The 27,674-nt window shown below is 38.5% G+C and overlaps 1 protein-coding gene across 7 annotated transcripts; it reads left to right on the forward strand.

The window, feature by feature from the left end:
• Positions 1 to 79: 79 nt before the first annotated feature.
• On the forward strand, positions 80 to 27,623 carry LOC121860910 (uncharacterized protein F13E9.13, mitochondrial-like). Of its 7 annotated transcripts, none has more exons than XM_042358278.1 (9): positions 251 to 400; positions 8,293 to 8,356; positions 10,689 to 10,782; positions 11,280 to 11,362; positions 11,668 to 11,808; positions 17,210 to 17,409; positions 19,864 to 19,991; positions 23,560 to 23,677; positions 27,337 to 27,623. In XM_042358278.1, the coding sequence occupies exons 3-9, from the start codon at positions 10,701 to 10,703 to the stop codon at positions 27,407 to 27,409; spliced, it is 825 nt and encodes a 274-aa protein (XP_042214212.1). In that variant the 5' UTR covers positions 251 to 400; positions 8,293 to 8,356; positions 10,689 to 10,700; the 3' UTR covers positions 27,410 to 27,623. The 7 variants fall into 7 exon arrangements, with proteins under 7 accessions (XP_042214219.1, XP_042214212.1, XP_042214217.1 ...); XM_042358282.1 differs by lacking the exon at positions 251 to 400 and adding an exon at positions 409 to 426; XM_042358280.1 differs by lacking the exon at positions 251 to 400 and adding an exon at positions 740 to 807.
• Positions 27,624 to 27,674: the final 51 nt, after the last annotated feature.

A 27,674-nucleotide genomic window follows, 5' to 3' on the forward strand; every position in this document is an offset into this window, starting at 1 on the left:
TCTATCCACGCTAGGACATTTCCCCGAATTCCGTACCCTTCCAGTTTGATGTTCAGCCTTTCGTGGGGTACACTGTCGAAAGCCTCGGCAAAATCTAGGTAAATATTGTCGATATTACCACCCCTTTCCAGAATATGGGTCCAAATATCCAGTACCTTGAGCAATTGTGTTAAGCGGGAGCGCCTTGGCAAATCCTCTACAAGGTTGTTTCGTAGTAGATGTTCCATCGCGGCATCTCTGATAATACTCTCAAGTACTTTACACATTATGCTGGTCAGGCTCACCGGTCTATAGCTGTTCGTGGAGTGACTAGGTATTGTTTACACCTGCTGGGCTGTGAGGTGCAGGGCAGGCAGCCTTCACTCAAGCTGTACTACGTTACTACAGAGCTGACGCACTAGTGAGTACTACAGAGCTGACACACTAGTGAGTAGTGACATTACTACAGAGCTGACACACTGGTGAGTGACACAGTGACATTACTACAGAGCTGACACACTAGTGAGTAGTGACATTACTACAGAGCTGACACACTAGTGAGTAGTGACATTACTACAGAGCTGACACACTAGTGAGTAGTGACATTACTACAGAGCTGACACACTAGTGAGTAGACATTGCTGACACACTAGTGAGTAGTGACATATACTACAGAGCTGACACACTAGTGAGTAGTGACATTACTACAGAGCTGACACACTAGTGAGTAGTGACATTACTACAGAGCTGACACACTAGTGAGTAGTGACATTACTACAGAGCTGACACACTAGTGAGTAGTGACATTACTACAGAGCTGACACACTAGTGAGTAGTGACATTACTACAGAGCTGACACTGTAGCTTAGGATATTTCACCTCATCATTAAACACCCTAATGCTTCCTGGTGGTTAGGTTAGGTAAATTTTTGTTAGTTTAAGTTAGGTTAAGTTTAGAGAAGTTAGTCTAAGTTAGGCTTGGTTAAACTATGATAGGTTTAGATAGGTTAGATTAAGTTAGGTTAGGTTAGGTTAGGTTAGGTTAGGTTAGGTTAGGTTAGGTTAGGTTAGGTTAGGTTAGGTTAGATTAGATTAGATTAGATTAGATTAGATTAGGTTAAGTTTGGCTACGTTAAGCTAGGTTAGGTTGAATTAGATTAGGTCAATAAATTATGCTAAGCTATTGGGTAATTTGGTTAAGTTAGCTTAAGATGAGTTAAGTTAGGTTAGGTCGAGTTACGTTAGCTTAAGTTAGGTTAGATGAAGTTAGGCAATTTGTCAGTTGAAATATACTAGGGTGCTTAATCTTCAGGTGAACCATCTACATTAAGATTAAGCAGGCATATACAGTATGACTTACTATATGCTATCCTGTGCTGTATTATCATCCACCAAACAGAGATTAATTCATTCACATGGTTACAATTGATTAAGAGAGGATGATGAGTCATATAAAGAACTTTGTAGGGTAAGAATATATGTATAATATAGTATAATACAGTATAATCTAACTTATTATTTCCACCACTTACCAGCATACTAGCCATTTGGCCAGGTTGTATATTATTTGTTGCTGTAATAGTCTAAGACACTGATTCATGACGAGGAGCCACCTTGAAAAGCATTATTCAGAAGCAAACTCTTTCCTTACCTGTAAAATATTAAAAAGTGGAGGAATGGCAACGTTCTTACTTTTGTTTTCCTTTATTTTGTTAAGCATACATAAGGTGCTTACATGTGTGGACACCAATTTTGTGTTTCTTCTGTTAACAAACATTTCCCAGCAACCAACTGAATGTTTCCCAGGGACCATACCTCACCGAACCTAACTAACCAATGTACCTTAACCTTCCAATTCTAACCAAAAATAATATCCTTCCATTTTAAAATAGGTAGGTTTATTTGATTCATCTTATCTTATAACATTGTAGCAAGAAAAGTTGTAATGTTGAAATTCCTCCACATATTTTTTTTTAGGTCTTCCAAAGAGAGTTAAGAAATTTTTTACTCGCATGTTGTTGATCTAGACTACTATACAGTATACCGGTACCCTTTCTCAATACCTTCATTGTCCAGTGTTGGTACAGGAGGAAACCTGCATATAGTACAGAGAAAACCTGATTTGCTTGGTACAGTTACATCTGACTGGGCCAGTGATTGAACCCGGGACACACTGGTAATAAGAACACGCATTCTGCTCTATCGTCAACTCCAGTAAAATACCTGAACAGTAAGATTTAGGAATTTAAAAGTACAGTACAGTAATCCCCCCAAAAATCTGATGACAGGTAGAATCTCTTGGACAGACCACAAACCAAAAAGACATTCTATTGCTACATGGTATATAGTTTTGATAATAAAATCTATCATGTTGCATCAGAAGCAGTTATCTCTTTTTACTCCTGTACATCAGTTGCCCCATCATTGGTCGATAATTTTCCGGTAGCCTCAAGTAACTATAGTATAGAATCAGATACTTTTAATCTTACTACAGAAGGAAAGGAATTGATCCAGACAGTCTTGAACCCCATAATATGTCAGTCTAAAACACCTCAATGTTTAAACTAGACCCCTACAAGAAGACAAGCTTGATAACATCCCATCTAGGTCTTTAATGGCTGATGCCTCCGAATTAAAACACTGGTAGCACATAAGGTTGCCATAATAACACCAATCCACAAGAAAGAGACAGGTCATTAAACATAAGGCTCCTTGTAACTTACCAGCTTATTAGTCACTTGGGCAGTGGATCACTTCTGTTACACACTGTTGACAAGTACTGGACATGTATGGGCTCTCTGTTGCACACTGTTGACAAGTACTGGACATGTATGGGCCCTCTTTTACACACTGTTGGCAAGTACTGGACATGTATGGGCCCTCTGTTACACACTTGGCAAGTACTGGACATGTATGGGCCCTCTTTTACACACTGTTGGCAAGTACTGGACATGTATGGGCCCTCTGTTACACACTTGGCAAGTACTGGACATGTATGGGCCCTCTGTTACACACTGTTGACAAGTACTGGACATGTATGGGCCCTCTGTTACACACTGTTGACAAGTACTGGACGTGTACCGGTTATGTTACACACTGTTGACAAGTACTGCACATGGATGGGCTCTTGAATGTACCTGAACATATGCCAGTGTAGGTCAAGTCTAGACATAAATGAACTCACACTTGATGCACCATAACATTCTCTGGCAGGTTATTACAACAGTTCACAACTCTTACACCAAAGAAGTTAGCTCTTGACAGTTTTCTGTACAGGCAATCCTCAGTTTCTGACCATCTGTTATATGAATATCTGCTCATATGAACATTATATGTTATGACTGTGTTTCACCAATTGGTGAAATGCAAGAATTCAAGACACTTGATTGCTGGATAATGAACACTGTGCATCACTTTGACACAAATTTCCTCCCATAGCCTACTGCACCTGCATATTTTGAGGGTGCCATACACATTTTGTACAGTGTTGTGGTTTTACCCTGATTGTTCATTTGGTGAACATTTTCCATTATTAACAATGGGTGATAAGCATAAAGCAACTGCTGTACATACAGTACAGTACCAGTAACAATGGTACTACAGTACAGTGGGGTATGCTATAACGAACGGATCCTACTACGAATATTCCTATAACGAACGGTTTTACCTATAAAATTGAGAATGCTATAACGAACGAAACTCCTACAACGAGCATTATTTAAAAAAATATATTTATTTTTTTTTTACTAATTTATTGTTTTTTTATTACAAGTATTAATGATATTGGTTATTTCAGGGGTTTAGATGCATATTTATGCACTTTTTTACAATTTTTACAATTATATATTATATTTTTCAGTGTTAAGTGGTTGTATTTGGGGGCCTGGAACGGATTAATCCTATAACGAACGAATGCTATAACGAACAAGGTTCTAGAACCAATTAGATTCGTTATAGCATACCCCACTGTACAGTATATTATTAATTTATGATGTAAAAATGAGTTCATTTACACTTATTTTTTGATAATTGTGTACTTGAAGTATTTGTTCATGTTTTTATTTAAAAAAAATGGATTTTATTTGTGCCTGGGGACACTTTCAGTGTTTAGTTTGTGAAACAGGGACTGCCTCTATTGATAGCTTCTCTAGTGTAACAGTGTGACCTCTAGTGATGCAGATGTTGAGTTATGACTGAGTAGTGGTCATTAAGGTGCTGTGATACTCTTATTACTCTTCTGTACTGTAAACTGGGCAGTTATAAATATTGTAGTCTTCTCTGGTAGGTGAGGTGTGTACTCCAAGTAAGGTACTAGTACAGGTGCTCCTCTACTTAAGAACGTTCAACTTTCAAAGATACAAACTTCATCACTGAGGGGTGTTACCTGCCAGAACAGGTGTTTAATATGGATGAGACTGGATTATTTTGAAGAAAATTCCAGTTAGAACAAGCATTACCTAAAGGCCCGTCCACACGATCGAGCAGTGCCCGGCGGGTGCACACTAAATTCCCGTTATCGGGCAAAATTGGCAAGCAAACCAGCGGAGTGCACGTGCCCGTCGTTGAGCGAAATCATGGTCCGCCTGCCTGGTGGTTTGCTGCCGGATATAGAGATACAACTTTAAGTACTGCAAATGTAATACGTATATGTTCCCCGCTCGGTCCAGATGTCCAGTGTATAACCAGATAAGCTTATGTAATGTACATTATTGGCGTGACAATAAACGGGAGATTGTTTATGTATTATTTAATGAGGACATTCGTGTGTGTTCTTTGTTCCTGCCGCTCTCCTCACTCTAGTCCCACAGCTTCCTGTCTATGCATATCATAATTCTAACATTATTCAATGAATTTTTATGTACTACAAATCTCACCTGCAAGTAATCTTCCTTGAGTACTTCATACATGACTTGACAAGTTGCAGGTATTATGCGAGACAAACTTTGTTTTGATATCCTCGTTCTATACTGAAGTGACGTGTAGGTGTACCCAGTTGAAAGATATATGAGCGTTGCCTCTAGTCAAGCCTCTGCAGATATACTCTCCCTCATATTGGTATCCTGTTTTTTATATATGGTTCCACTTTCGCTAGAAGTTTGTAAAAGGTGTTGGGGTCCATTCTCATGTAATTGGTTAAGTCTTGCTCATGTCCATCTTGCAGTTCATGTAAAATCGTGGCATGACTTCCCAATACTTTTCTTCGACCTAACCACTCTTTGCACCATTCCCTTTTCTGCATTTGGTTCTTCTTTTTGCACATAGCAGCAATTATTATAGTACACAACGCTATGCTCTTCGATTTAACTGTCCGGCGATTATTCCGGCGATTATTCCTGCGACACCATGGTGATAGTACCACACCCACCACTGCCGACCACCTACTAGCTACCGGCGCCCGACTATGACTGCCACCAACCAGCCCCGTGTGTGCAACAACACACAGGCTTTGCCCGGTAAACGGGCAAAGCCTGCCGGGCATTGCTCGATTGTGTGGACGGGGCTTTAGAGGAGAAGAGTGAGTCAGGTTTTAAGGCTGTATTAAAGGGTATAGCTGTACTAAATATCCATAATCTTTTAATTTTTTACAATATATTTGGTATCTACAAGAGTAAAGTAGGACTTAAAAATAATTGAACTTACAAACAAGCCTCAGGAACGTAACTCGTTCGTAAGTAGAGGAGCACCTGTACAGTACTACACTTCTTAAAACCCTTATTAGAGACAGACCAAGTAGGAATGTATATGATCTTTCTAATAATCCAACTTGGTTATTAGCTAAGTTCACCTTAGTCTCATGGAGATCCAAGAGCTTAAGCTTATTGTCATACCAGTATAAACACCCTGAGTTGTCACAAACACTCAGAACTGTGCCACAAACACTCAGAACTGTGCCACAAACACTCAGAACTGTGTCACAAACACTCAGAACTGTGTCACAAACACTCAGAACTGTGTCACAAACACTCAGAACTGTGTCACAAACACTCAGAACTGTGTCACAAACACTCAGAACTGTGTCACAAACACTCAGAACTGTCATAAACACTCAGAACTGTGTCACAAACACTCAGAACTGTCACAAACACTCAGAACTGTGTCACATCTAGGTTCTCGTGGGGAAATGTCTTTATTACAGTGAGACGTGGTGTGGTACCTTACTCCTATTTCAAGTAAGCTGCATCCCCTTGTATTTTTTAGCATTAAGTCACAGTACAGTATTCTTTCCCTTGAAGCCAAAAGAAATCATTACACCCATATAGGCCTTCACAGTGTGTTTAATTTATGACATGTCCTGGCATGTCATACGTGAAACAGACAAACATGAGTTGAAGTCCACCTCATGCCTCATGGTTAATAATGTAGAAATTCTCTTGCTGTAGCTTCATCTGTTATGTATTTTACAGTTTTACCTGTGAATTATTTGAAGCCATTACTGCTTTTAATGTGGTCTGGTAGCTCGTTCCGGTCCAATATAGCTATAAAGAAGTGCTTTTTACTTGACTGCGGACACCAGGTATCATTAAATTGTGTTCAGTCCCTCTAGTGCCCTGCCGGTTCATATCCCTAATCCTTGCAAAGTTTGTTGTTAGATACTCTGTAAGTGTGATTCAGCCTCAGTTGCCTCTCTCTATCCGTCACTTATCATGTCCAGTGATTGTACAGTACCTGTAGTTCTTCATGACCAACGTGATCTATTATGTTCATGTTAGGAATGAACCTCACCATCTTGTTTGGAATAATTTCTAGCTTGAATTTTAGATTCTGTTTTAGAGTACAGTATCGTGACAAGCAGGAATAGTCCAAGTGACATTGTATGAATGCCAAACAAAGGGTCCTTTGGGCATCAACTGAGAGGCATTTAGAATTTCTATGGATAAATTTTATCCAGGCATTACTTTTATTTAATATATAATCTATGATTAAGTCTCCAGACAGACAAGATTCAAGAGTTAGTACAAGGAATTTCACTGAGGTTACAGTTGAGACGGGTTCATTCCTACATAGTACAATAAATTGGTTTACACTTATGAATTTATTTTTTGATCCAAATAATATTGCCTCAGTCTTTCCAGGATGCAGGGATAATTTGTTGTTTATGAGCCACTGTTTGCATGATTACAACTCAGATGATAACTCATTAGGCTACATCATTTGGATCTTTACTTGAAACTAAAAGAGCACTGTCATTGGCACACAAGAGAAGCTTGCAAGTTCTTGAAAACATTAATGTACTTTATGTGGTAACAAATATTTGTGAAACAGTAAAATGAAGTATAAAATCATATACTATACAGAATATAGAGAATAAATGATATTGTACCTGTACTGTTTTGTTGTCTGCAGGAACAGTACTGTATTTAACAAAATATTGGCTAACACATTTGCTGCATTATTGTTTTCAAGAAAGTAGCAGAGAAGAGAATTAATGTTACTTACAAGGAACATTCAGCTGTGTGAACACACTAATATTAGATTAATACAAATAAAGATAATCATTGTAAAATATTAGGCTAGTTATTTGATCAGACAAATGTCTCGTGACACATGAAGCTTCTGGGAGTCACATGTTAACAAACCCAACATATACTGTAGTGTCGTGTACACCTACCTAGGGAAGTCTCAATCTGCAAAATTACAACATTTAATTAATTTTTGTATTTAAAGTTTGCAATGGTGTTTTCTTTATTCTGTTATTTAAGAAGTAAACCAAATGTTGTACAGAGTTTGTGTAGGTGTGTGGTAGCAAAACTTGATGTAGCCAGGGAAGAAAATGTCTGGTTTTTGATGATCTCTTGTTTTCTGAGGGTCTATACCTGTGCTGTACACTGTATCTAAGTGGACTTTAGATAAGGAGAAAGGTACATAGGATTCACTGATGATTTTTACCAAAAATTGATCAGGTCAACTAAAGCAACTATTATATTATATTGAACAAACTCTTACTTTCTGTTAAGATTTTTATCTATTCAGTACCGGTACCTGGGTTACACGCACTCATCCCATTGATAAAGAGATTAAAAGTATTACTGTATGCTGCACTCTTATCTGTCTAGTTCTATTTACTTGAGTAACATATCTCCCACTTTTTCTGTATCATTTATAATGTTTTAACACTTAACTTTTAAGAAATACAGTACCTGTACTGTATATTAAGAAATTATTAATGCAGGGATTTCAAAGTGCCGTATGGTAAACTAGACCCAAGAGGAAGAGGGGAGCAGGTTACTGAGGGAGCTCAGGGCCTTAGTGGGTTAAAAGGAAAATGGGAAACAAGTCATAATCTTTCCTACTATAGTTTAATTAATATTTCAGAACTGTAGCAGTCTTCTCATTTTCAAGAAGGTGACAGTTACACTGGTGTCTGCTGCCTCTCAAGGTAAGAGTTCTGTCGTCATGTTTGTAAACAAAATACTACATTAAACTTTATAGTGGATGACTCAAAGACAAGTGTACACAATCTTCATTCAGTAAAAGAATTACAATTTCAAGGTGTAATAGAGTCTGAACCATCACATTGGTGCCTCGTGATCCCTCCTGGTGTGGGACCTCGACGCCTCCCCCGCCTGCTAGTACAGTACACTATTTCATTTTAAAGTCCAATAAAACTAATGTAAATGGCTGGAATATAGTGTAGATATACAGGGTACAGTACAGTACAGTACGTCCTTTTGTTATTTTTAGTATACAGCACTGACCTGTACTGTACTCCCTTCTTGTGTGTGTATACAGTCTGCCTTAGGTTAGACAGTGGTTTTGTTCTTGAAAACACCAGGCAAATAGAAACCATGCAAAAAAATACTAAGGGCCCTTCATAAATATAGTACTGTACAGGGTTAGGTTTCAGGCCCACAAGATGACTTCCTCAGTCATCCAGTAAGTTGATGTACTGTACTGTACCACAACATTACATTTAACAGTTTTAATTGTATTTGCATTTGCTACTAACCTTTAATGATGATGATGATAATGATAAGCTTGATATGATGATAATGTTGAAGTCAGAAGTTCAATGAATTGTCTGAATGGTTTGGGGAGTGGTGGTGGTGGAGGTGGTGGTGTCACACATTGATGGTGAGAGGTTTTATTTTATACAGAAAATTTTTTCATATTTTTATAGTCAGCTTCTGTCACTACTGTACTGGGTCACTGTTAAATTCAGGGGTATCATTTTTCTGTTTTTGCCGGATTTCAGGTTTTTTCTGAATGTTAAGATCAACCCACTCCAAATGCCTTCAAGTAAATTTAGGAAGAAAGAATTTGTTTATTGAGTAAGATACATGTGTCACTGGTGACATAAGGGACAATGTTTCTACTGTACAGTATTTCATTCCCAATTATCATATGCAAACAAGCTCAATAGCTGAGTGTAGTGCACAGTGCTCATGCTGTCTTCCCCAACCCTTTAATTAACTGGCGCTGTGACTCCCTAGCATTGCCAATAAAGATTTGAAATTTGCAATATATCTTTAAGTGAAAACATTTATACAGTACTGTACCATAATTTATTAATATACCATATTTACAGTACATACTGTATCAGAGTGTAACTCGTAACTCCTTAAGATATCCAAATATCATTTAAGGTATTGTAGAATGACAATTCTGGTACACTATCAGTATCCAGTACCATTACACTATTGACATACACAGACACACCCACTTTCTCTTCAGAATATTTTTCCCAAAAATAATTTTCATAACATGGAATGTCAAATGCTTTCATATTGACTTGTTGTTTTACAGTATTATTTAAGTAACTGAAAACTGAGCAAGTCATTATTATACAGTAGTACATCCTTGTTCCAGTAACCACTACATGAAATTAGGATGATACACTGATACAGTACTGTACAGTATGAGAATGATGACAACTACTATACTTTAAGTACCATTCTCTTCCTTCACCTCCACTCCGGGAATGTATTATTATTCTCGTGTACAGTACTGTACATGGGTTAATACAGTCACCATCCTAAACTTACCGTATGAGTTTAATAAAAATCTCTCTACAATGCTGAAGTGATATTGATGGCATAAACAGTAATGCTGTATCTCAAGTTGAAGATGATGCTGTAACTCTTACTGGGCCTTGTACAGTACAGTACAGTACTGTTGTCTATATAGATCACCTGAATAAACAGATTTATAAAATACTGTGTGGATGCCTAGCTGATAGGACCTGAAGTGAAATTATGCATCAGTAACACTATACTGTAGTCTTCATTATTGAAATGTCTCACATGGTCTCCACCTCCCAGTAACATGACATATTGTTTTGTGATTGGGTAATGTGGCAGTATCCTTTGTGGGAGCAAATTGGAGTCAATCTACAGCACTTCATTAATGATTTGTTTTCTTACTGGCCAATCACAAGCCAAGATGAGAGAAAGAGGGCGGGGCCATTTGACATTTCCACAACGAATAGACTATACTTTATACAGTGCTAATATCCTAAAGGCCTATCTGGTCCACATATAGTAAAAATATTAATGTGCTTGATATTGATTACGAGTCTTGTGTTACTGTTATTGTGGAATTTGTCGTGATGAAAATAATAATCAAGTAATTTTTTATTAAATTTCCTTTGGTGGAGTCAGTTGTAATATTGGAAAACATCCAATTTCTTAGTACCAGTTAGATCTCAGATGTATGACTGGGCAAACTTGTTATTTTTGTTTGTTTTCACCGCACAACCGTTGTATTTTTAGGTATTATTGAGAATGGCGCTGTCGAGGTTTACACGAGTATTTCATCGGCCGAGAAGTGCTGTGATTGGTATGATACACGTTAAGGCTCTTCCAGGTATGTTACGTGATTTTTAATTCTGTTTCTTGATCCACCGCCATGATCCTGTACGATAAAGACTAAAGTTAATAGCGAATCCTCTATTTAACCGACTATATAGAGATGAAAGTCCATTATATCAAGGGTCCCTTAGATGTGAAACCTCCCCATCTAGTGGTTTAGATGGAGAGAGAAGTCAGTTACCTGTATATGAAGGTTTCACTATGTAAAAAAAAAAATTGCCTTATTACAATTTGGTTGCTGGCGTTGATGACCTGTGTTATATACAGTAGTTATAAATTATTACTTGTCACTAGAGTATATTTGATAAATGCACTCTGTGGTATTGAGACAGACAGATAGCACTGTACTGTACAGTATATGGAACCCCTCTGAAAAATGTGTTATCCCCAGGTCATTATTGGCTTCTCAAGCTAATTCAGATAGAGGGATCATTAAAACCAAGAACTGTTAATGATATATAAATGATGATTATTTTTTCCTTATAATGACAGGAACTCCATTGCACCGTCATAGATTGGAGAAATTGGTGGAGATGGCGCGCTCAGAGGCCCAGATCTATGCTGAGGCTGGTGTTGTGAGTTAACTAGATCAGTGATTGTTGTGACTTCATCTCTGAGTTAATATATCTTTATTGTTTACACCTGTGCTGGCAGATCATATTGTTTACACCTGTGCTGGCAAACCATATTTCTTGTTTACACCTGTGCTGGTAAACCATCTTTATTGTACACCCAGGGTGTCAACACAATACTGTACATGAGTCACTCAGTACACTCAGGCTGTCATGTGGGATTTCAGGACCAGTGCCTCATTTTGGTGGCTTTTTGTTTTAATATTAGTGTAAGTATTTTCATTGATTTTTTATGATCTTTGTTTCAGGACGGGATTCTCGTTGAAAACATGTTTGATCTCCCCTATCTTAAGGGGTCAGTGTTGGGGCCTGAAGTTGTGGCCTGCATGACTCGAGTTTGTCACGAGGTACGAAGCGTTACCCCTAAGAAAATACCCTGCGGTGTTCAGGTATATTTTGTGTGTCATTTCTTCTTTGTGCATAAGATTCACCGTATTTTACTGTGCTGTACTGTACTGTACTGTACTGTACTGTACTGTACTTTTGAGTTATTTAAGTAAGTAAAAATTAGTCTCCAGATTGAAATGACTGAGAAGAATGTTGTTGAATAATACAGATTGATGTCATTGAAATATTATGTGCTATGTGAACTGAAGAAGCTGAGAATGAATGTAAGTGGAATTAAGATGATGATGGAGATAGTGATGATTGATGAGGGAGAGGCTGAGGACTTGATTTTACCATTTTCTGTTATCCTCTTCGCCACTGGTCGGCTCGTTAGTCGCTTGGGCAGTCGGTCACGTCTCTGTTATGCACTAGCTCCTGAATATATCGGAACCTGCTCCATTGTTGGTCAAATCTGGCCTTGAAAGAGCTCATACTTGATGCCATCACAATGCTTTCCGGCAGATTGATCCAAGAGTTCACAACTCTCACTCCGTAAAAGTTTGTCCTCACTGTTTTCTGGACTTGTGGCTTCTTCAACCTTGAGCTGTGACCCCTTGTGGGGCAGGCGTCTACCAGCTAGGTATGTACATTTGACTGAGTAGAGCCCTCTGAGATATTTATACATTTAGATTAGGCATTCTAATCTTTTTGGGTAGTTGAGGTGCTGTAGAGCAGGCACCAGTCTGGTGGCCCTCCTCTGGACATTTTCAATCAATTGACAGTCTCCAGCTATCTTGGAGACCAGCCGGGGTGACAGTACTCCAGATGGGGAGCCACCTCACTCTTGAAGATCGTGACGAGTGACGGACCATCCAGATATCTAAACAACCTTCTTATGAGACCTTTGAGTGGTATCTGTATGTGCGAAATATCTAATATTATGAAGACTTTGTTTAGTAGAAAGAAATATAGTATCAGGGTTGCCCAAAGGAGCGTTAAGGGTCATGATTTTGGCTTGCTGAATTTTAGAGGTTTGAGAAATTTAGATGTTCATTTGACCAGACTTTAAGATTCAGAAAACGTGTTAATTTGCTGCAGGAAAACATGCAATAATCACATCTGGAATGTTTATATCTTTTACCAATATTTGGGTCATCAAAATTGGATAATGTTTGTACAGTAAGTCCTCATTATCGGATAGCCGGAATTTAAATTTTCTCGGAAAATCGTTCCCAAAGCCGTAATTTTCCGGAAAATTCCGGGATTGGAAACGATTTTCCGAGGGGCACATTTTCCGAAAAATTCCGAGAAAATCTTCCCCATACCCGGAAAATTCCGGGTATGGGGGATTTTTTTCCGGGGACGGGGGATATTTTTCCGTCTTTGAGAGAGTCGTCTCGTTACCCGGAAATCTCTCATTCCTGGAAGTGCTCTGCACCAATTGTTCCGACTAACGGAGATATCACTGTACCAGTAACACTTATACAATACAAACATCCCCGGGTTACAGAAGGTTCCTTTCCTAAAAATCTCTCTGTATCGCGAAATTCCATTATGCGAAACCATTTTTCCCATTGACTCCTATTACAGTAGAACGTCGATTTAAAGATATTCAATTTAAGATTATTGATTTAATGTGACACCCATAATTAAGGACAATGTTTTAATTTAAAGCGAATCTTTCCTATTTTGCGCGAGTCAATCTGGCGCATCATATTTTAAAATTCGCGCCTTATGTTTCTCTGGGCTACACTGTCCTAAGGGCAGAGCTGTACTGTATATGTACAGTCGACCCTCGTTAATTCGGACTAATAGGGGGAGAAGGGTGTCCGTTTTTGCCGATTGTCCGAATTAACCGATTTAGGGGTTAATATTGCATAATATTGCATTACATTTAAAAGAAAATGCAGTGAGTTTGTCCTTAGCCTTGCATACGTATGTCCGAAACTGTTTGCTTTTTAACACCATACTCGTCACAAACTCTAGACACTGAAGCACCAGCCTCTGACTTCCTTATAAGTTCCAGTTTCTGGTTCACAGAAAGGGTCACATACTTCCTCTTCGGCGTATTACTCCCCCTTGAAGACATGATGTAAAATACAAGGCTGAAAGATGCCAAATCACTGAAATATCAACGAAAATTGCAGGGCAACACAACACTGATACTCGAATATGGCGCTAAGTCAACAATGACTGGCGGTCTGGCGCACGCGCCATCTATCGGACAATCCCAGAACCAGAAATTTGATACGGACAGTCCCTCGCTTAGTTCAAATTTCGTCCGCATTATCCGAAATCCGGATTAAAGGGGTCTGAATTAACGAGGGTCGACTGTACTCAAAATAATGTACTAAATGATGACTAAAATTTTTACCTTGTCCAAACTATAGCATAATTATATTCAAATTATTCACTATCTTGTAAGAATTCCAGCAATGTATTATATTCTCCCCGGTCACTTCTGTGACATTTTATAAACAAAAAACAAAACTCAATCTAAAGGACATAAATAAACGAATAAATACTTCACTAGACCTTCGGCCCCAACTGTCAAACGTGTCACTGTCACCCCCCCCCCCCCTCTTCCCAGCCAGGGTTGAGTGGTTATAGGCTTACAGTTTTTATCTGATATAATATCACAGTCTAAAGTTAGGAGAATATAATTTGCATTGCTAGAATCCTTGCAAGACAGCGAATAATTTGAATATAAACATCATATATTTTGCACCAGAGATAAAAAAGTAGCCCTATAATAAAATTGTTAGAACTAAATTTTGTATGTCTAATGTGAACTACAGCATGTTTATATTCAAACTAATCACTATCTTATAAGAATTCCAGCAATGTTAATTATAGTCTCCCAGGTCAGTTTAGTGACATTTTATAAGAGAAAAACTTAGTCACTCTTAAGGACAGATAAATAAATAAGCACTAGACCTTGGCATCAACTGTCAAACATATCACCTCACCTGCCTCCCTACCCCTGATCTTCCCAGCCAGTAAACGGACCGTTTCACATCCCCTAATTAAAATTGAGGGATGTATTGATTTATGAGTGTTGGTTTTAACATAATACTACAACAAACAATATTTTGATTATTCTGGGAGATGGGCCGAGGTGCATCTGGGTAGAATCTCAGCCTTTTTAGTATTTTGTGTTTCTCTCAAATACCAAACTCAATTACTCCATTGAAACAACACTTTGATTTAGTGTGAATCCGGTTTAAAGCGACCTCTCTTGGAACGTATCTCGCGTTGTATCGTCGTTCTACTCTGTCAGTTCAGATGCGTTTCTATGGAATGTTTTTGTGGCCCAAAAATTTAACTCCAGCACATACTGTATATGAATGATTATAGACACAACAATGAATCATTCATGATGTAACATGATAATAAATGCACACACTTGAATTTAACTCACCAGAAACGATGTTGAGTGCTGCTGGAGGTGGTGAGGTGAGGTGAGGTGGTGTATTGGAGTTAATGGGAGTTACCTCCTTAAAACATTAAGTTTATTGTTCAACATAATTCATTTATGGAATCTTTTATCACCACTGCTGTCACTCAAATTTGATGGTCTTTTTCCACCCATTTTGAATAAGGGTACACAGTAAAACAGATGCATAACTGAATACAAACTGGGGAAATAATTCAAACTGAGCAGCCATCTTGTAGCTGCCACCTGAAATAAATTTTATAGTTTCTGTAAATTTCTTTGTTATATATCACAATTTTTGTTTGAAAAATTAAAAAATTTACCAAAATTCCATTAGGGCGAGTTTTTTGTCCTTATCGTGAATTTTTGGGTCATAATTTCAAAATTCCGTAAGGGCAAATTTCTGTAACACGGGTTGCTTGTATAAGGGGTCCCCGACTTACGAATGGGGTTAAACTTGAAATTTACCTAATAACTTGTTTATTTTTTTATGGGATGAGCTCACCAGGGCATAGGTCAGTGACTTACATCAGGGCCTGGGGGCCAAAAATATAATACTTATACAGTGATCCCTCGGTTAACGAGCGCCTCGGTTAACGAGATTTCGGTTAACGATTTACCTTCCATAAGATTCTTAACTTCGGTTAACGAGCAATCCCTCGATTAATGAGTTTTTTACGAGCCGACTTCAACATGTTTTCGCTTGCATTTGGCGGTCCACCAGCTGCAGTATTAGTCCGCCAATACAGTAATCGGTTTTAGGGCTTAAATTCCTTAATATTTTAGTAAATATCAAGAAGTTTATACTATTCAATAATTTTAAAAGTTTAATATTAACTTTTTTAGTCATTTTAACAATTATTGAACATAATTGAAGGTAAAGAAACTAATTTCTGACGTGCCATCCAGCCTGTTAACACACCAGACAGGCGTTAGTCTCTCTGTTTTCAGTGGAGGTAACATCTTGCTTGAGACTCTCTTCAACTAAACGCTTTTTATCTGTGTTTCCAAGCAAATTATTGGTCATTTTGAAATTTATTTTGCATATTGACAATATATAATGCAGTGCAGTGTTGATTTAAAAAAAATAATCTTGAATTACACCAAGAGAACTAAAATTTTATGGGTGAAATGGTGCCATGGGATGACTTCTCTTCCACCTCAATGCCTTCTCTTCTCCCTTCTCCTCCACCCCAATTCTAATTCCCATCATCATCATCATCATCATCCAGGAGCCTTCTACATACACACCTCAAAGTAAGTGTACTTTACCTTTTTTGTTGAATTCAGGCAATTTTCGGTGAGCTGGAACCAATTACCCAAAAACCCATTGAAACGGGTTTCGGTTAACGAGTTTTTCGGTTAACGAGCAACCTGCTGGAACGGATTGTGCTCGTTAACCGAGGGACCACTGTAATAATAATAATAGAAATTAATAAAGAAAATATACAAAGATATTGAATACTGTGTATAATAATAATAATAATAATAATAATAATAATAATAATAATAATAATAAAAGACCATAAATAAATACAAAAATGAAAAAATAAATCAAGAGTGAGAAACGTTATACATTATGTATGTTGTGTTGTCAATAGTAAGAGAAACAACTGAGACCCTGCAACTGTGTGTAAATGAAGCAGAAAGTCAGATCAGCAACCTGGGACTTGGTCACAAATTTTGTGATGCCATATGGCAGCAGGGTCTACCATTATACAACACATTATGCTTCCAATATCTTCCCTGGTGGTAGTACCTCCCTGTTTGGTAGCTGCCTACTACCTGTCATGTGACCCTGGTCCCTGATAGCACCATGAGAACTCTCATCGAATTGATATGATTGAGAACAGTGGGGAGGTCTGAGGAAGATAATTATCATTTTTGGAGATGCCAGGGGTACATACTGTACTGTGTAGGGTAATAACCAGTGAATGTATTTCTAAGAGAGAGATTGTCATAGGGAACCTTAACATGTACAGTAAATGATCACTCTTGTATATCTCACAGTAGGATGTGTGTATCAGATACTTGCAGGTGGGAACCAGGAAGCATTGGCGGTGAGCAAAGCATGTGGATTAGAGTTCATCCGGGCTGAGTGTTTTGTGTTCTCCCACGTGGCGGATGAAGGGCTCATGGACGGATGTGCTGGACCTCTGCTCCGCTACCGACGGGCGATTGATGCTGATGATGTTTTGGTTTTCACCGATATAAAGAAGAAACACAGGTAAAGAAAAATAATATGAATGAACGTTTCACTTCAGTACAGTATGATGTGTTATTAGTGGACAGTCTATAGAACATTTCTTCCAGGTATGTTGACTGTGATCAGAGAAGCTGATAGTCTTCCAGTATGTCCATCATATTAAATGGTGTGATCATGTAATTATTAAGATGAATGCTGGCAATGTTTACATATGAAGATTAGGGAGATGAACTTTCCTGCCCAGCCACCCAGCATTATAATATTGTACATACTGTACCAGCAGCTGCCCAGCCACCCAGCACATGAGCATGGGCTCAAAAGGAAATGAAGTGTTTAGACAACCTGTCATCCCATGACCTCACCAGATTTACTTCAATCCACTTCAACTTGATGTTGCCTCTTTATACAAAGATGTTTTCCTTTCCTTAAGCTTTAGGAAATCAATTTTGTGCATTATTCATTGACATTAATGATAAAAAGAGGATTTAATTATTAATCTTTCAGTAAGTAGAGTATCTTCCCCAACCCCTTCACTACGGTGGACGCCACTTGTGATATTTTGTTTGGCTAACGCCAGATGATTTTATTCAGGACAGACAGGACCTCACACACAAGGGGTTAAAAAAAGAATACTGTACAGGTGTACCACGATAACTGACGCATATAAGGACTGGAAAACGTCATTGGCTAGTGAATCAATGGTTATTGAACCAATTAATCCCATAAGAACATAAAAAATTCAGGGAGTTAGGGACCTGCCACCCTCCAAAAACCCCCATCTACCCAAGATATATCTTTGTCATGCACACTGTAAAGCAAGAATATAAAGCAGACATATAAAGCAAACATAATTAGCTTTACATACGCAATGTAAAGCATAAATTGAGACTGTTATTTACCTGTGTTGAGGATGGTGGAGACAGTCTAGGGTGGCAAGTTCAAGTCTTTACCAATCTTTGCTGGTCCATCACCACTCTTATTATGCCTTATCACATCACATCAAGCTGCCTCTAAAAGGGGCAGCACAAGAGGAACTATCACTGGGGCCTTTAGGCATGATTGCGTAACACATGAAGTCGAAAATAAATAAAAAAATACAGGAAGTCAGAGACACAGGGTAAATGTAAACAAGAGCAAAGATGGTAGGAATGAGTCAGAGACAGTGAACAGAGCCCTCTCTTGGCAAGAATTTGCACCAAGCCACTGCCCACCAAATTAAAAAACAGCTCTGCCGCTCCTCTCACAATCGTTGGATCTTCGTGGTATCAACAAAACTTGCGGGGTATTTCCCCTATATGTAATCGTCAGTTATGAGAAGCGGCAGTTATTGGGATGTCGGTTTTCAGGGTACACCTGTATCTTGATTTCAAAGTTGAATCTAAGAAGAATGCAGATGAGTTAGATAAATACTGCAGGTAAAATTGTAATCTGGCACAATAATCCTTAAACAGTATTAACCTGAGGTGATTTAGTCTAACATGATGCCAGGTGAGTCTTATGTAAAAAGTGAGGGTTTGACTGAACCCCTCCTGATCTGCCACTACACGTACTTTTTACATTCATCATTACAGTACAGTGGTCCTTTGGTTAACGAACGCCTCGGTTAACGAAATTTCGGTTAACGAATTACCTTCCATAAGAATATTCAATTCGGTTAACGAATTACTTACGAATTCCTCTCAACATGTTTTTGCTTGCTCACCAGCTGGATATTATTCTGCCAACACAGTAATCGGTTCTAGGGCTTAAATTCGTTACCATTTGAGTAAACATCAAGAAGGTTGTATTATTCAATAATTTTCCAAGTTTTATATTAAAATTTTTAGTCATTTTAACAATTATTTAACATAACTGAAGTACGTACAGGAAACTAGTTTTTAGTGCGCCAAACAGCCACTCAACTCACCAAACAGGCGTCAGTTTGTATCTCTGGTCAGTAGAGGTAACATCTTGCTTGAGACTCTCTTGAACATAAACTATTTTTACATTTTTACAATACAATTATTGGTCATTCTGAAATTTATCTTGAATTACACCTAGTGAACTTAAAATTTTATGGGTGAAATGATGGCATGAAGCATCGGGTGATTTCTCTTCCACCCCCACTAGCATCTCTTCTCCCTTCTCCTCCTCCCCCACTTCTAATTCCCATCATCATCATCATCAACCAGGAGCCTCCTACGTACACACCTCAAAGTAAGTGTACTTTACTGCATTTATTTTTACTTTGTATGTAATTTTTGGTGAGCTGGAACCAATTACCCAAAATCCCATTGAAACAATGGTTTTGGTTAACAAATTTTTCGGTTAACTAACGACCTTCTGGAACGAATTGTGTTCGTTAACCGAGGGACCACAGTAATTAGTTATTCTGTAATTTATCATTAATACAGTACACCTGTACTTGTGTCTTTTCCTCCAAATCACTCGCCTTATATATTATTAGGTATGACTACAATTTTTTTTTCTATGCAGTGCCCATTCAATAACTGATGATGTCAGTGTCGTTGAAATGGCTGAGGCTGCGAGGTTCTTCCTTGCTGATGGTGTAATACTTACTGGCTCGGCAACTGGTCAAGAAGCAGATCATCAGCAGTTGCATGGTAAGCTTACTGAACCATCCAAACAGTTGCTACCCAATTGTACACGTGAAACAATCTGATACCAGAGACGATGGATACTGCAAAATGCCATACAGTATATCTCTTGCTAGTAACATTTCCTGTTTATTCCATAGTAAGTATTGTTATTATATACACATTCAGAAGAAAAGGCAGCTGAGTGGAACAGTTCTTGTTTCCAGTACACACCTGAGAGTGGAGGTCAGGCAGCTGAGTGGAACAGTTCTTGTTTCCAGTACCCACCTGAGAGTGGAGGTCAGGCAGCTGAGTGGAACAGTTCTTGTTTCCAGTACCCACCTGAGAGTGGAGGTCAGGCAGCTGAGTGGAACAGTTCTTGTTTCCAGTACCCACCTGAGAGTGGAGGTCAGGCAGCTGAGTGGAACAGTTCTTGTCTCCAGTACCCACCTGAGGGTGGAGGTCAGGCAGATGAGTGGAACAGTTCTTGTATCCACAGTACCTCTAACATGACACCACCAGACCCATGGAACCCACTTTTCACAAGGGCAGCACCTCGGGGGTTTGTGGTCATGGTAAACACAAGGTTTGTTCTCGTGTTCTAGTATTAACTATACTGTCCTGTAGATCAGTTTGGTAGGATTACCTGTACTTTCATTAGGGGTGCCAGCTGAGCCTCTTACCTGCCTGTGTAGCTAGAGTTAGTATATGGAGTTACTGGGTCCTCACATATGGTTAGAAATAGAAGACTGTTCTTTTAATCACCTTTTAAAACCAGTTTTAGGATTGAGCAAATCATCATAGTTATCTCCTACTTCTTGGGTGCTGAGACGAGCTGGTCCTGTAGATATTCATGCTAACAGAATACTTTATAGCCTCAACAAACAAATTATTGATTGAAGTGTTTGTTATAATGAGCAGCAAAATTATCAATAATTTTCTCCCATGTTGCCTTCAGGGGTCTGGTATGTCAGCTACATTTTCAAATTCATCCAATTTTAGTTCCCACTTCAAAGGGACTCATGGGACTTAGATTTAAAGTCAATATACTGTACTGTTTTTTTGGAGTTGCATATTCAAATTGTTGTAAAATGGGATTTGTAGGTCAATCTTTCATTTTCATTAGTCCCACCTAATAGTTGACCACCTCCCAATACCTTGCTGGCCATGTCAACAACCTGGTGTAAACAGAAGGTTGATCTCACAGGTCATGTCAACAATCTGTTGTTAGTAGAAAATCAAAGCTTGAGAGGGAAGACAAAGGATCTGGTTGTCCTCCCAGCTCAACTTGATGGGGTTCTAAGACAGCACTTCTTATACATAGCAAAATGGATCTGGTTGATTGGTACATATTTCCTTAAGTTTATAACCTGTTGACTGATGTTTTGTAGTCTCTCAAAACAACCAATCAACTAAGATTTGGTAGTAATGTTTTGAAACTGATTCATTAGGTACTTTATCCTCTTCACCATCGATCGGCCTGTTAGCCATTTGGCCAGTCAGTGACGTCACTGTTACACACTGTTGGCAAGTACTGGTCATGTACTGGTTCCAGAATGTATCTGTACCTGAGACAATGTTTTACAAGTCTGATCGTGAATGAGCTCACACCTAGTGCTGTCACAGCACTCTCTGGCAGACTGCTCCAAGAGTTCATAACTCGTACTCCAAAAATATTTGTTCCAACTGTTTTCTTAACTTGTCTTCTTCAACTGTAAGCTGTGATCTCTATTGGGCAGGTATCTGCTAGCTTCAAGTATTAGCACTTGACTGAGTAGGGTCCTTTAAAATGTTTATAAGCTTCTGTTATGTTACCCCTTGCCAGCCTATAGTAAACTAGACAACTACAGGCATTCTAATCTCTCTGGGTAACTGAGGTTCTGTATTGCATGCACCAGTTTGGTGGCCCTCCTTTGAACATTTTCAATGAATTAGCCAGATGAGGTGACAGATCTCCAAATGGGGAAGCACCTCTCTTTTGAGGAGAGTTATAAGGGTTGCACCATCTAGGTGTGTGAATGACCATAGTTGCATGATTCCCTTTCTTCTCACAGTGATCCAGAATTTCACTCCATTGTTAACATACACACCCAGGTTGTTTTCACATTATGGTCTCAATTAATGGTGTTTCTTCGTCCTGTTGGGACATGTTATATGCCTCCTTGTTTTTGGTACGACTTAGGTGCATCTTTTTTACGTTTCATGACATTGAATCTTAACAGCCATTCCTTTGACCACTCCTGAAGTTGACAGATATCTTTCTGTAGTCCTTAATTTCATTGAATATCTTGGCATTGAACTCAAACACTTGTATGGAGGAGTGTATAGCTTCTGCCTTATCATTTATGAAACCAACAAACACCAACAGTCCCAGTACACTACCCTGTGATACCCCACTTATCATGGATACACATGATGATTTCATGTTCTTAATCACCACACACTGCTTGTGGTCATGAAGAAAGTATCCGATCCCCGCGAGGATACTTCCCTGGATAAAGTATCCTTCCAGTTTAATTTTCAGCCTTTCATGGGGTATACTGTCAAAAGCCTTGGTAAAGTCTCGATGTAAAATATCAATATTACCGCCACACTCCAGGACTTGTGTCTACACATCCAACACTTAACCCCTTTGCTCAGAGGGGCTGATATGGTCACCAAACACACTATCACAGGGGGTAGGTGGGGGGGGGGCGTGCGTGTGTGGGTTGTTGTTGTTGTTGAGGAAGAAGGTATGAAAAAAGATTAGAGGTGGGGGAAAGGGAGGTAATGGATCAGAAATTGTAGAAAGTTAGGTGGATGTAGGAGGAGGTGGGCTGACCACCTTGCTATGGGTAAGCTAAGCTAAGAGTGTGGTAGGGTTCTGTCCTGGGCTAGTTATTGTGGCTGGTTTTCTTAGAGCTAGTTTCTGATTGGTTGGTTGTTCTGTTGGATGTGAGAGAGGGGGTAAGTGAGGGTGGGGGGCATATTTAAGAGAGAAAGACGTGTGTGTGCGTGCATGTATGTGTGAGGGAGGGAGACACTCACATAAGTAATTTTCCTCTACAGATCCTCTTCATATTCACTACACACCCACATAATCTTCACTACACATCTACATCATATCCACTTCATCTCATACTACACAATCTGGGAGGCCACCCATGCCACTACATAGTGCAATAATTGGTACTGTACAAAGCTGTTTTGTTTTAGTGAATTTCCCACTTGGCGTGGTGAAATGTTTACAAAGTACTGTATGTAAAGTCCATAAAAAATGATGCAGTAATATTCAGGTGTATACACATTTATAAGACTAGTACGGTAATGTGGAGGAGGCAAGGGTGAAGAGCAGTGAGGCAGCCAGTGTCAACCTTTCTTTTACATGGCTGGCCATTAAGAACATGTGTGAGTGGGAACAGTGCGGGTGGTGGTGACGGCTACAACATATCCAGGCAGCGTCACGTAAACAACTTCGCATGTGCTTAGACAGATTTTTTTTCCTGAATCCATTTCAATTCTGTTTATTGGAAGATTGCAGTTATCAATATTCCATTACATGTATTGATAAAGTAATATCAGATAAAGTAATGTTGGTCTCCTTTGTTTGTTTCAGACGTGAGAAGTGTTGATTTGCCTGTCTTGGTGGGTTCTGGGGTAACCAAGGAAAATGTTCATAAATTCATCAATGCAAATGGATTTATTGTTGGTTCCCACTTCAAGAGAGATGGAAAGTAAGTTGTTTCTTATACTGTGGATGTTAATCTTAGTTTTTATGTATTTATTTATCATTTCACCACTTGTCAGCATACTAAACATTCAGGCGGTTGGTCTGTCCAGTGTTAGTAAAGGTGGAAACTGATGATGTTTGGTAGTGAGGGTCACACTGGATAACACCCTTCTCATATGTGTGGCCCCAGCAGGACTCAAACCCATGACATATTAGTGAGAGATACATACATTACTGCTGTAACATTTTCTTCCTAAGGTACAGTAGTGTTGGTTTAGGCTAATATGATAGTCAGCATGAGTATGGGTTCAGAATCTAGTTCTTGAAGGTGTAAGTTAATCAAGAAATTGAATACTGTAAGTATGAAAATTAGAATGCCCTCCATCTTCACTCTAGACACCAATAAAGGCAACACTTGGTACAAAGATTCCCTATTAACCCTTTTACTCTTGAGTTCAGTCTGTTTTTGCCTCCCACCAGCTTACCCAAAAGTTTTTTCTTTAATAATTTAAAACATAAATTTGAAAAATATAATTTAATTTTATAATATTAGATTAGAAATAGTTTATCTTATTAGCAGCAGCAGTTTCTTTTGTGTCCTTAGTGGTGTGATAGTTTGGGCTGCTATATGTCCCTGTGCTGTGCTGTGCTGTGCTGACAGGTTGTTTATGCAGTAAGGTCCTACTGAACAACTGATGTGCATTCTTAAAAAGTGCCCTTTGGGTGAATTCTCATTCAATGAGTCTCTTTCCCTTAGGATCCCATGTTAAAAGCCGAGATGTTTTCCAGCACAAACATTTTAACCCAGCCTAAAGAATTATGACCCTGAGACCTGACCTAACAATACTAAACTTTGTTTTAGTACACTATACTGTACTGTACTGTACTTACCAGAGCTGAAGATGAATGATGCTTGTGTTGGCCAGACATTGTTGGTTCACTGTGCAGAGACCTTGATGATAAACAAATGTCAAACTGAATCAACCTGCCACTGACTTCACCTCAGAAAATTAGTCTGAAAGAACACTAGCCTGTCGTATTGCCACAGCTGCCAATTAAAAGACCCACAAAAAAAGTGTACAGAAAAAATGATCTGTGAATGGGTCTTATTATTTTATTTATTTTTTATTTTATTAATTTAATTTATTTATTTGTCTGATGTTTACCCTGTCAGGATAATTTACATTGGACGTGCAGTTGTGCACTACAAGTGTAATTTGGGTAAATGCTCTTGTGCATACCTTCCTACTTTTGCCAATACTGTAATCATTATGATACAAAAGATTCATATTTTTCTTAAAATACATAATAAATAATTATACTGTACAAACTATATACATGGAGAGGGTAACTACAGTAAATACCCTTGCAATATATGAGTATAGTTTAAGAAAAAAGGTATATTTTTTAATAATTATTGCCAAAAGGTAGATATATACTAGAAGAGTTCACTTGTAGAAATTTTAAAAGTAAAAAGGACTTACAAAAAATAAATAAATGAAATGCATAATTTCAGCTACATCCTCCACAGTGCTGCATGACGTCACAGTGTGGAGGAGTTTATGTCTCGGAACTTGTTCATGTCTGTGTTCTCTTCAAGATACTTGTGTTACCAGAGTGTTTCACAAGCTATGTTTTGCTTCCCCAAATAAGGAAATTATCAGAGATCAACACAATAGTTATTATCCCTTAAAATATCAAAATATAAATATAATAGATTAAATACTAAAGAACTGTAGTGACTTTCTCAGTGTCTGTCTAACAGCCAATCAGCTGCCTTGCTACAAGCTGACCCTAGGCCTCAGTTGTAAGGTTCAAGTGAACAGACTATAAATGTTAGTTTATGCCTAATAGAAGTTTGAGATTTTAAGTGCAAGGGTTATGAACCTATTGTGAGGATTGGCTGCTGTGTGTTCCCACCAATGTGCTCATGCTTAAATCGGCCTCCTGATAGCTAATTGTACAGTAGTTTTTTCTAGATTCTGTATTTTGGATGTCTGGTTCAATGGTTTAAGTCTTCTATGATAATTGTGAAGGTATGGTTATGTACAACAGTTACACAGGGTGTCTCACCTTGGGTACTAGTGAGGGTATGGTTATGTACAACAGTTACACAGGGTGTCTCACCTTGGGTACTAGTGAGGGTATGGTTATGTACAACAGTTACACAGGGTGTCTCACCTTGGGTACTAGTGAGGGTATGGTTATGTACAACAGTTACACAGGGTGTCTCACCTTGGGTACTAGTGAGGGTATGGTTATGTACAACAGTTACACAGGGTGTCTCACCTTGGGTACTAGTGAGGGTATGGTTATGTACAACAGTTACACAGGGTGTCTCACCTTGGTTGTCTGCCTCTTTGTATCTATTAAAAGTACAAAGTGGATTCTGCTGGAGTCAGAAAATTTTTGGATGTGTGTGACGTGTGCGTGCGTGCTGTAAGGTATTTTGTATGACTGACCTTTTTTCATTCTAGCAGCATTTCTGTAGCTACAGTACAATACAGTATTCTCACTATCATGAAATTGAAAGAAAAGCACAAAGCCACCTGAAAGGTTACACAGATTGTGAGAATGAACATAACTGTACAGTAATTGAGAAACAGTATAAGAACTAATCTTATGGTGTTTTTCATCTTCACTCTTGTAAATAGTTACAAATAATTCTTATACTTGTGGCCAATCTTAATTTAATAAGACATAAGCTGTAGATTTAGAGAAGGCAGTAGACAGGGTTTCACATGAAGTAGTGTAGTGGACAGTAGGAAATTATTGGTCGAGGAGTGTCTTGTCTGATTGGCTTGAGAACTGTTGTGAAAGTAAATGGTCAGGAAAATGAGGAATTTAAAGTGGAGGTTAGGGTTCCTCAGGGGTCTGTATTGCACCCCCTTCTGTTTATCATGATGTTAAAGGCACTGTTGTAAGATATTAGGGGTGGTCTTTCTTTGATGGCTTGACATTGCTAGCAGGTATTATTGAGGAGGTAAAGGGGAAACTTAGGAATGTAAGGATGGAATGGTGTCAGAGGGTATAAGAGTGAAAATAGTATGTGGAGTTTATTTGTCTTCTACCTCCCTTTACTAGTTGGCTTTAGTGTACAGAGTTGCTTAATCCTTACACAATGTTATGAATGGTGGAGTGGTCATAAAAGAAAAAACTATTTTATAAAAAGATGTGATCCAGCAACTCTGCATCCCTTCCTATTCCCCCTCTGGTGCTGAGGTAAGCCGTGCTTTATGTGATAAACCTTTTGTTGTCACCTTGTAGTTTATGTCAGGCAAAAGCAGATTGGAGTGAGTGTCTATCCCTAGGGTCAGCAGCATCAACCCTTCAGCCTTCTCCCTTATTGTGTACAATGTGAAGGAAACCTTTTTTTTATTTTTTTCGGACCTTAAACACACAAGTTTAGGTATGGAAGCCTGAAGATTCAACCCTCTAGACTTGGTAGCTATAAGGAGTCTTAGATGTAAAATGGGATTCCAGTCAGTCCACCACATTTATACCCATAATCTCATTGTTATCAATTGTCTTTTCAAATTTGTTTTCCAATACCCTGTATAAATTCATCTGTATGTACTGTATACCCAAACCATTTACTTGACCGTTGAATTAAATGGAATCGTTCTTGTAACATGCTAACAAGGTGAATTTGTTTACATGCAGGTGGACAGGTGAGCTGGAGTACCATAGAGTCAAGGCATTTACTGACCTTGTAAAGAGTCTGCGAAGAGACTGATAAAACCCAGTCCAGTGGCAGGTCCTCTGCCCTGGCACAAGAGTAATGAGAGACCTGAGCTGAGTGATCATCAAGGGTATGATGTCATAAAACTTTTCAAGATAGGTGTTTTACCTGTTTAATTTTATGATATTTATACATGAATTATTGATAGAATACATTATTAATAATTGATTTGTGAATTACTGTACAATAAATTCATGCATGGAATTTCTATTTGTACAATCTTTTTTATCCATAATAGGCATCATGAACTACCTGGGAT

The sequence above is a fragment of the Homarus americanus genome, unplaced genomic scaffold (assembly GCF_018991925.1).
Source record: "Homarus americanus isolate GMGI-L3 unplaced genomic scaffold, GMGI_Hamer_2.0 scaffold52806, whole genome shotgun sequence".
In the NCBI taxonomy this organism is placed as follows: domain Eukaryota; kingdom Metazoa; phylum Arthropoda; class Malacostraca; order Decapoda; family Nephropidae; genus Homarus; species Homarus americanus.

What these genes read in the sequence shown, in the direction of transcription:
- LOC121860910 (XM_042358285.1), top strand. Translation starts at nt 10,701, where the DNA reads ATGGCGCTGTCGAGGTTTACACGAGTATTTCATCGGCCGAGAAGTGCT. An exon ending in TCTATGCTGAGGCTGGTGTT is followed by an intron (nt 11,363 to 11,667) that starts GTGAGTTAACTA and finishes TCTTTGTTTCAG; the next exon opens with GACGGGATTCTCGTTGAAAA. An exon ending in CACTTCAAGAGAGATGGAAA is followed by an intron (nt 23,678 to 27,336) that starts GTAAGTTGTTTC and finishes GTTTACATGCAG; the next exon opens with GTGGACAGGTGAGCTGGAGT.